Source organism: Arvicanthis niloticus, chromosome 6, assembly GCF_011762505.2.
Source record: "Arvicanthis niloticus isolate mArvNil1 chromosome 6, mArvNil1.pat.X, whole genome shotgun sequence".
NCBI classification, from domain to species: domain Eukaryota; kingdom Metazoa; phylum Chordata; class Mammalia; order Rodentia; family Muridae; genus Arvicanthis; species Arvicanthis niloticus.
Genome location: NC_047663.1, coordinates 91,827,241 through 91,837,258, shown reverse-complemented (window position 1 = coordinate 91,837,258; position 10,018 = coordinate 91,827,241). Strand labels below are relative to the sequence as shown.

Genomic DNA, 10,018 nt, shown 5'->3' with positions numbered 1-10,018 from the left:
ATGTGTCACTAACCACTGAGCTATCTGTTCAGCCCTATAAAGTAAATAAGCCTTAAAATTATTTAATTCATATATAAGAAAACATAAAGAGGACTATTTGGGGAAAAGAAAACAGAGTAAAAAGAAGGAGAGGGTGCCTGGCTGCAAGCACAGTAGAGCTGGCCCTGGTGTTGTGGGTGCTGGTGAGCTGGCTCTACCTCTTGCCAGCTATTGCAGTACTAGGGTAGTGCTGGAGAACTCGCCCTGGTGGTATGGGTGTGGGGGAGAGCTGGCAGGCTGACTGGCTTAGCTGTCACTTAGGCCCAGATCCAGGGCTTTGAGTTGGCCAACATCTACCCCATCTGCAAATTGCTGGAGGACACAGAAGGACCAGTCCTGCAGATCCAAAGCTGCAGGATCTCCAGGACACAGGGCAACAACAGGATATCTGAGAGTTGTTCCAGTGAGGCTCCTGTATAGATAGTGTAGTGACAGTTCAGTCCCAGCAGGGTTCAGGTCCCAAAAAAGAGGTGTGTAGCGGCGGGGGAAGTAGATTGACATCATCTGGGGGTGAATCGGGATAGCTGTGTTTATTTAAAAAAAAAAAAAAGCTACACCTTTTATACTCTGTGATTGTGTAAAACAGCTTAGCCACAGAAAATATTGAAAGCAGACTTAATGATTTCAAGAGATGCACGATCTTTTCAGATTGTTTTAAACCTATTTTGGCCTGATTTTTAGGCATCCAGAATGAAAGAAGCCACCAACTTTATTGCAGTTATTATTATTATATTATTATTATTATTAAAGCAAAAGCAGTAAGTTCAATAGACATCTTATTCCTTATTATTTTCTAAGGTTCAGTAACCCCACCAGGTACCCGTTTACCTGTTCTCCTGCACGTTCCCAGCCTTTGTGGTCAGGAGTGTCAGACATTAAGTTCTGAGAAACAAACTCATAAGGGCAATTTCCATTCCTCCAGGGATGCGATGCAGGTTTGCACCCTGTAGCACAACAAGCATCGATCCGTTTCCTATTTGTGCTCCCATGTGCCTGAGTCTTCCAATATGGCCTGTTCTCCTCATACACTCCCCCAGGGAAGGTCCTGACATCTTACTCTTTTTCCACTGTGCCCAACCATCCTAATTCCTTCGGCGTAAGCTCCTGTATATGGCAGAGGAAAATCAAGCCAGCCTAACTTAAGAGAATCTGCCCCTCGTGGGGCGCACCAGATCTTGCTATTCATCCTGCAAGTCTCGTACCCAGGGAATCAATCGTGGGCACTGTTGTGTACTTATTAACTGATCTCTTGTCCTCAACTGCCAAGTCCTCAGACTCTGGGTCTGGACCCATTGTTTTTCTGGATTTGTGCTTTTATTCTTGGGATTAGGTGTATCCAAGAGTTTCGGGCGCCATCTTTCAGTTAATAAATCTTTAACTTCTCTATTTTTGGTGCAGACAGGGGAGGCACAATGGGGAGAGGCAGAGCTGGCATGCTATATGGTTCCGGGATGGTGGAGGTCTTTTTCAAAGAATTATTTTGTTTGGAGAGACTGCCACTGTACATGAACATCCTCTACCAAAGCCCATACAAAAATTCACAAAGGAAAAAGCATAAGGAGCCTTCCATAAAACAGAGTGAGAATCATCAGACAGAAGTAGGAGGATGCTGGACAACTGTGGTCCTCGATGTCCATACGCTGGAACTTTGTCAAGCAGCAGTGGTCGCCATGTGGTCCATGCTAGTGACACAGAAGCCAGAGGCCTCCAACCAGACCAATGGCTCACTGCAATGAACATTCACACGTAAAGATGTGTGGACAGAAGGGTATCCTGTGTGACACGCTGTAACACACGACAGCTTACAGGGTACGATTTTGTTGTCGTTTGTTTTTATTTTTTTTGAGGGGAGGTTGCAGGGTGGACGACAGTTACAAATGGATGGGAGATGAGTGAGATCAGGGTGCATGATGTGAAATTCACAAAGAATCAATAAAAAGTTTTAAAAATAGGAGAAGAGGTAACCACAGATGAATGCCATGTGTTTTCATTCATGTGGAATCTAAATTTAAATACTCTATTATTTTTATAATCAAAAATATATGTGCAAGAGTTTTTGGCCTGCATTTATGTATATATGTATGTGTGTGTATATGTATGTGTATGCATATGTATGTATGTGTGTGTATTTATGAGTTTGTATGTATGTGTATGTATGTATATATGTGTATATATGTGTGTATGTGTATGTATATGTATGTTTTTATGTGTATGGATGTATGTGTGTATATGTTATATATGTGTGTATGAGTGTATATATGTGTGTATGTGTTTATGTATATGCATGTATGTGTGCATGTATGTATGTATGTATGCATGTGTGTATGTGTGCATGTATGTATGTATATACATATGTATGTATGCATGTGTGTGTGTATGTGCACCACATGTATCAGAGGTCAAATCCCCTAGAACTGGACTTACCTATGTTTGTGAGCTTCCCTGTGAGTGTTGGGAGCCAAACAGGTCCTTGGCGAGAGCGACAAGTGCTCTTCACTCCTTTCTCTAACCGTCCACTGATATTTTGTTATTTGGAAGGTAACCAGTGGAAAAGTGGGAGGGGCAAAGAGAGAAGATGAGGGAGGAGATGCACAAAGCACAATGGTGCACACAGGATGAACATGTTGACACAGACTACAGCTTGTATATTAGTAAAGAAATGAATTGAAAGATGAAGAAGAAAAAGATTTAACCCCGACCTTCAGCCTGGGCCTGTTCACTGAAGCAGCCAAGACACTGACTCAGAAGGGACATCTGTCAACGCAGGATAAAGACTGTGGTGCAGACGAGAAACTGAATATTATCAGCCACAACGAGAACAAGATCCTGGTTTTTTTGCAGCAACATGGATGAGACTATGGGACATTGCATACATGGATTAAATCAGACACAGGAAAAATACCAAGAGCTGGGCATGTCACTCATTGGGAAAGGCCTTGCCTAGAGTGTACAAGGCTCCGAGGTTCATGTCATCACAATAAAACAAACCCTAAACAAAAATCAAACACCATAAAAGTTCTCAAAGTGTAGACCCAGAGAGCGGTAGCCAGAGTCTGGGGGTGTCCGAGAGGAGGGTGGTGGAGAGAGTGGTGAGCGGTAGGGGCCCAAGGGAGAAAGAGTAATTCCTAAAGTACCAAAGCATGGGGTGAGCTATGAGCAACAGCCATTGATTATTTCAGAATATTAGAGAGAAAATTTCCAGTACAAAGAAATGACGAATGATATGGATCTAACCTTTTAACCTGATCCAACTGCTGCACACTGTCTGTAGGTTCTAATACCATCCTAGCCAGGCGTGGTACTATATGCCTTAAATTCTTGTTTTTGCTTCTCTGATATGAACATGTGAATGGTCACATATGCACTCACGAAAGCACGCGTGCACGTGCACACACTCACGCTGACACAAGCATTTTTTTTTTTTAAAGAAAAAATAAACTGAACATGGTGGCATATGTCTTTAGTCTTAGCACTCAAGAGGCAGAGGCAGGAAGATCAATGTGACTTCATGACCAACATGCTCTACATAGAGTTCCAGGGCAGCCAGAGCTCCATAGTAAGACTCAGCCTCAAAAACAAGCAAACAAACACCCCACAAAACACACAAACAAACAAAACCCCAAAACCAAACAAACCCCACAGAAAAGAGAAAATAAATGTTTAGTTAAAATCTTTCTCTCTGCTGGGTGGTGGTAGCACGCGTCTTTCATTCCAGTCAGGATGCAGGCAGATCTCTGTGAATTCCAGGCCAGCCTGATCTAGAGTGAGTTCTTGGATAGCCAGGGCTACACAGAGAAACCCTGTACAGAAAAACAAAAACAATAAACAAACAAAAAAAAATCTCTCTGTATGTTTTAAAATCTTTTGATAGTCTTTAGGTGTGTGTGTGTGTCTGTGTGTGTGTGTGTCTGTGTGTGTGTGAAGAAATTCTAGGACACACATGTCTGTAAATCTAGTACAGAGGAAACCCTGGCTGAGTGTCATAAACTTGAGTCCAGTGTGGGACACAAAATAAATCACTATCTCAAAAAGAAAAACAACGACAAAAACAACGAAGATAGAGAACAAGTAAAAAGAAAAGTAAATACATTTTAAAAGATGCGTCTAGGAGGAAGGCTATTGCCAGCAGCGGTAGTCTAAGCCGCCCAGGCTCGGGGTTTGCCCTGCTAAGGGAGAAAGCCCAGGTGCCGCCTCGTTTTCGCCCACAAAGTCCTGTGAAGGAGCAAGTTCTTTGCTGATCCCAACAAGGAAAGGCCTCAGAAGTGCTCACGGACCTTCCTGAGGGGACCTCCGGCTAAGCTTGATCCTGGAGGAAGTCGTGGGCAGGGGACATAGAGCAACAGGAGAGGCAACGGGCACCCCCTGAGCTCAGATGACACAAGAACTTCTCCGGTTCTCTAAGGTTGCTAAGGTGTCATCAGCTATAATGAATGCCCTGGAAGACAGTGTTAGGGCACCATGGTCCCCAGACAGCCCTTAGGCCTAGGGATCTGTGTCTTCCCCAGAGTGGGCGCGGGCCTGGCGTAGCAGGAAGTAAGAGGGGGTGCCAGGTGGCAGGAGAGGTGGCCATGAGCGCGCGGGGCAAGACGTTGGTGCCACTGCTGGTGGTTGTAGCGGCGGTGGCCTTACAGTCAACCTATTTGCAGGTGGAACCTGTGGATTCCGAGAAACCCGGTGAGCTGCCCTGGGGGTACAGTTGTGGGATTGGGACCAGTGACAGGCAGATGGGGAAGTGAAGGTGAAGGGTCGCTTATTCTTCTCTCCCTTCCACACAGAAGTGCAGGAACCCGACCTATTGTCAGGTAAGAGGCTCAGGATGTGTTTCCGTGTTTCTGCGTCGGGGGCGGGGGTGCACTTCAAGTATTCCTCTCCTTTGCCCCAGAAACGAGAACTCAACTGTGTTTGATTGTAATGCACACCCCTGCCCCGGGGGGGGGGGGAGGGAGTTGGGGGCAGGTGCACACTGATAACTTGGGGAGTGTCCCAGCAGATCCTCAGGAAGTCCCTCCCTTCCTTTGCCCCATAGCTAAAAGTTTCAGTGGGGGTGGGGGTGGGGGTGGGAATCTCTGCTCCGGTCTGATCCTCCTCACAGGGCCCTGCGGTCACAGGACCATCCCTTCACGTATAGTGGGTGGCGAGGATTCTGAGCTTGGCCGCTGGCCATGGCAAGGGAGCCTGCGTGTATGGGGCAACCACTTGTGTGGCGCAACCTTGCTCAACCGCCGCTGGGTGCTTACAGCTGCCCACTGCTTCCAAAAGTGAGTCTGGAGTCAAGCCCGGGCAGCTGAGGGGTGGGAAGGTTAGTAATTTTGGCCCTGAATTTGACACCTGAGTAAGCATTTTAGTGTAGCCTCAGAAGTAGCTGTGATGGATTAAATTGGTAAGATTTTACATTAACGCCCCCTGGAGGGAACCCTCTTTCAGTTCTTCTAGAATGTTCTTTCAGGACATTCTCGTTCCCTTTGAGTGTTTTGACTGCTCTTCTTCCTTCCTTAAGTCCTTCCCGAACATCCCCACACAAGTTCCCGCATTTGCTCAGCCCCACTGGGGACTACACAAGGGCTCCCCCAGGCTCGCCCTCTGTTTTGGGGGTTGCTTCAACAGACGACAGGACCACTGGGGTAACCACTCTTCAGCCCCTTCACTCTCAGTGCCCAGGAGCAAGGACTGTTTCCAGCCTGTCCGGGTCCTGTGGCCCCTCTAGGAGGTGTTGTGGCCCATAAGGACAGGGCCGTCATGCTAAGGATGAACAAGACGTGGTGCTCTACAGTGTCGCCTCAGAGAGAGGCCTGGCAGAGCTCAGGTGGCTTGAACTGCTCTCTCCTTCTCTGGCAGGGACAATGATCCTTTTGATTGGACAGTCCAGTTTGGTGAGCTGACTTCCAGGCCATCTCTCTGGAACCTACAGGCCTATTCCAACCGTTATCAAATAGAAGATATTTTCCTGAGCCCCAAGTACACGGAGTGGTATCCCTATGATATAGCCCTGTTGAAGCTGTCATCTCCTGTCACCTACAGTAACTTCATCCAGCCCATCTGCCTCCTGAACTCCACATACAAGTTTGAGAACCGAACTGACTGCTGGGTGACCGGCTGGGGGGCTATTGGAGAGGATGAGAGTGAGGCTGGGTACAGACGGGTTGGGGAGAGGGGCGCTACCCTATTCTTCTTCCACATTAACCCTGGCTCTCCCTCCCTGAGCTCACTCAACATTTTCTTGTTTCTTTTCCTTACTTCTGCCTGCAAGGAGGGCAGGAACCAGTCCTTTCCTTCCAGACAGGAACTCAGAGGTGCCAGGGAGGCCTGAGGGGGTGGGGACCTCATAGTACCTGTAGGATGGCTTCTACAACATTGCTTCTATGATCTTCCCACCTCGGCGGGCACCAATCATAAGTGAGCAGCAGGAACCGCGCTCCTCTGTGCCTGCCCCATCCATCCCAGTTCCGACTGTGCACTCCCCTCTAGGCTTGACCCACCACTGAAATCCCTTTGGAGGTCTACAGAGGGTCTAATCTGCAGCTCAACAGGAAACCCTACACAAAGCTCCACCCCACACCAAGAAGCACTGAGAACAGTCTAATTGTCCTAGGGTTTACAGCCCCCATTCTGGGGCATGTCCTTTGTGCCAGGAGTGACTCAGCTCAGTTCTCTCTGACCTGTTCCATCTCTGCAATGCCCCCTAGCACGAGTATTAGTGGTAGATTTGACCCCTTTCCTGCAGGTCATGCACATGCTTGGCACTGCTGCAGGCATGGGGACTCTGGTGCATCAAGGCAACAGCATAATTTTTTTAACTTCATTTTATTATTATTATTTTTTTATCTATCTGAGTGTTTTGCCTGCAGGTGTGTGTCTCAAATCCCCTAGAGCTGGAGTCATAGACAGTTGTGAGCTGCTATATGGGTGCTGGGAATTGAACCTGGGTCCTTTGGAACCAGCTCCCTAGCCCAAGAGTATAATTTTAAGAAAAGGATTTAAAGTGTTTGATTTGTATGTGTGGGCATGTCTCAGTGATGTGCATGTGTGTGCAGATGCTCACAGAGGATAGAAGAGGGTGTGGGATCCCCAGGCACTGAAGTTAGAGGTGTTTGTGAGCCTCTCAGGAGTGCTGGGATCCTAACTCCAGTCCTCATGATTGAGGCAGTGCTCTTAACTTCTGAGCCATCTTGCCAGCCCCCTTTAGAGGGATTACATCTATTTATTTTGTTTTAAAAACATTTATTTTACAAGGGGGAAGGGGCAGGCAGTGGTGGCACCTTTAATCCCAGCACTCAGGAGACAGAGGCAGGCAGAGCTTTGTGAGTTTAAGGCCAGTCTGGTTTACATAGTGAGTTCTAGGACTGCCAAAGCTACACAGAGAAACCCTTTCTTGAAAAAAAAAAAACCAAAAAACAAAACAACAACAAAAATTTATGTGTTTGTGGACTTGAGTATATGCATGTATGTATGTATGTATGTATGTATGTATGTATGTATGTATGTAAAGCACATGCATGAAATACCTGCAGAGGCCAGTAGGGCTTCGGCTCTCCTGGAGCCAGAGCTACAAGGTGATTGTGAGCCCCCTGTGGGTACTGGGAACTGAACCCACATTCTCTGAAAGGGCTGTAAGTGCTCTTCACTGCTGAGCTGTCTCTCCAGCCCTATGTTTTGCATGTGATGGGGGCACAAGTTCATGCAATGGCCCACGTGTGAGAGTTGTCCTCTCCTTTTGCCATGTAGGTCTTGGCGATCAAAATTAGGCTTGATGGCCGTTACCCACTGAGCCATCTTGCTTGTGCAGTTTTACATCCACTTTATATCTGAGGAAATTAAGAGTGTTAGGAAAAATGTCCAAGGCCCCAGAACTAGTAAAAGGAGGTAAGGCCAGGTTCCATGGCTCAGACAGCATAAGGGAGTTCCCCAAGGTCATACAGCTGGGACTGGCAGGGAGAAGAGAACTCAATGCTCAGTCTGTCTGTTTGGTAGGAGACCATTTCCTTCGTGTAGAGGGGTGAGCCTAGGACCCATTCCAGACCCACTTTGCTGCCCACATTCCAGGTGTGAAATGGATGGGTGTGGTGGTGGGGGTTGTCTCTTTGAGCCCTGGCTTCATTCTTAGTCTTGGTGCACACGAGGCAGGCAGCACACCTCTGGTGTGAATATACTTCTGTTCACCCTGGACCTGGGCAAACATTTTCTTGCTGTGTGTTAGCTGGGACAGTTTGAACAAGACACTTGGCTGAACTGTGCCTCAGTTTCCTCTTCTGTTAAGTAGATGACAATCTTGCTGGCTTAGTAGAGCACTTGTCCTCTGCGATCTCAGAGGACAGGAAACAGTCACTGTGGCTCTTGTCATCCTCTGCAGAGTTGACAATGCCTGGAGCCTCGACTTAGGGATCCAGTGATGTGAGTTCACACCAGGAGCTGACAGTTCCCCAGTGCGCGCTAGTAATGGGGCTCTCGTCCAATGTTCTTTAAATTATTGTATCCTGATAACTGTTTTATTCTAGAGCTGCTTTAGGGCTCTTGGCTCAGGCCCAAGAATATCCTAGAAGGAAAGGGCAGCATAGAGCTGCTCTCCCTGGTCTCTGGATGTCTCTGCAGGACTTGACTTGCTGCATCCACTCCAGTTCCTTCCCCTGTACATAATTTGGTTGCCAGCTTAGGCAGTGACTTCATGTACATTCTACATCCAGCCTCAAAGGATGACATTGACAATGCTTCCATCCACTGAGTCCTGTGATACTGTTGATCACCCATGATGTTAGCATGGGGCTGCAGCTGGGAGCCATTGACAGTGATGTCTCAGGCACAGTAGGTGCCCCAGGACAACCCTGTCCCCACACCTTATGCCATTCCTTCCAGGAGAAAAGGATCCAGGGGTCCGTCTTTCTGTCTTCCATTCCCCACACAGGTCTGTCACTTCCCAACACCCTCCAGGAAGTGCAGGTAGCTATCATCAACAACACCATGTGTAACCATCTGTACAAAAAGCCAGACTTCCGCACGAACATCTGGGGAGACATGGTTTGTGCTGGCACTCCTGAAGGTGGCAAGGACGCCTGCTTTGTAAGTGTCATCTCGTACCACCATGCTTTTCTGGGCCCAGGATCCTACCATCCCTAGCTCCAACTTCCACCCAACAGAGGTTTCATATAGGACCTCATTTCATCTTGGGATATAGACTATGGCCCCACTTTGCTGATGAAGAAACTGAGGGACCACTACTGTCAGGACAAGGAGTAGGATACTCAGCCAGACTACCAGCCCCACAGCACCCCCTTCTCCCCTAGCTTCTCTCCTGGTCCCACTTGTCACCCTCTAGGCCAGGCTTACCTATGCTGCTCCTCAGGGTGACTCAGGAGGACCCTTGGTCTGCGACCAGGATACTGTGTGGTATCAGGTTGGAGTTGTGAGCTGGGGAATAGGCTGTGGTCGGCCCAATCGCCCTGGAGTCTATACCAACATCAGTCATCACTACAGCTGGATCCGGTCTACCATGATCCGCAATGGGATGCCCAGACCTGACCCAACTCCCCTGCTGCTGCTTCTTACTCTGGCCTGGGCTTCCTCTCTGCTGAGGCCTGCCTGAGCCCATGTGTGCAAAGCAGTTCACCTGTGGGGTCAGGGTGTGTTTCTTTTGTATCTTGCTTGCTAATAAACATGTTGATATCTTCCTGTCTTTCTTTGAACTTAGATAGCCTCCTGTTGAGGCCCCTCTATTTCTCTCATATATGTAACCCCTATAATCTTGACCCACCTGCATTAACCAAGTTTTGGTTGCAAACAGTAGCATCCCCTTTGTTTAGTGCAATTACAGAAATCACTATTTATGGCTGGGTGTGGTGGCATGCACCTGTAACTCCAGAACATGGGAGACCGAGGCAGGAGGATCATGCATCTTCTTCAAAGACTAGCACCCAGGAGAGTGAGTGGTTGTGGTCTCTGCTCCTAATGGCACAGGCTGGGTTCCCTCAACACACTGAATGGGAGTTCA

At 47.8% G+C, this 10,018-nt stretch overlaps 1 protein-coding gene across 1 annotated transcript; it reads left to right on the top strand.

Moving 5' to 3' along the window:
* Positions 1-4,568: 4,568 nt before the first annotated feature.
* On the top strand, positions 4,569-9,696 carry LOC117710751 (testisin). The gene is made up of 6 exons (XM_034505929.2): positions 4,569-4,713; positions 4,815-4,841; positions 5,132-5,297; positions 5,875-6,158; positions 8,936-9,090; positions 9,374-9,696. The coding sequence occupies exons 1-6, from the start codon at positions 4,608-4,610 to the stop codon at positions 9,611-9,613; spliced, it is 978 nt and encodes a 325-aa protein (XP_034361820.1). The 5' UTR covers positions 4,569-4,607; the 3' UTR covers positions 9,614-9,696.
* Positions 9,697-10,018: the final 322 nt, after the last annotated feature.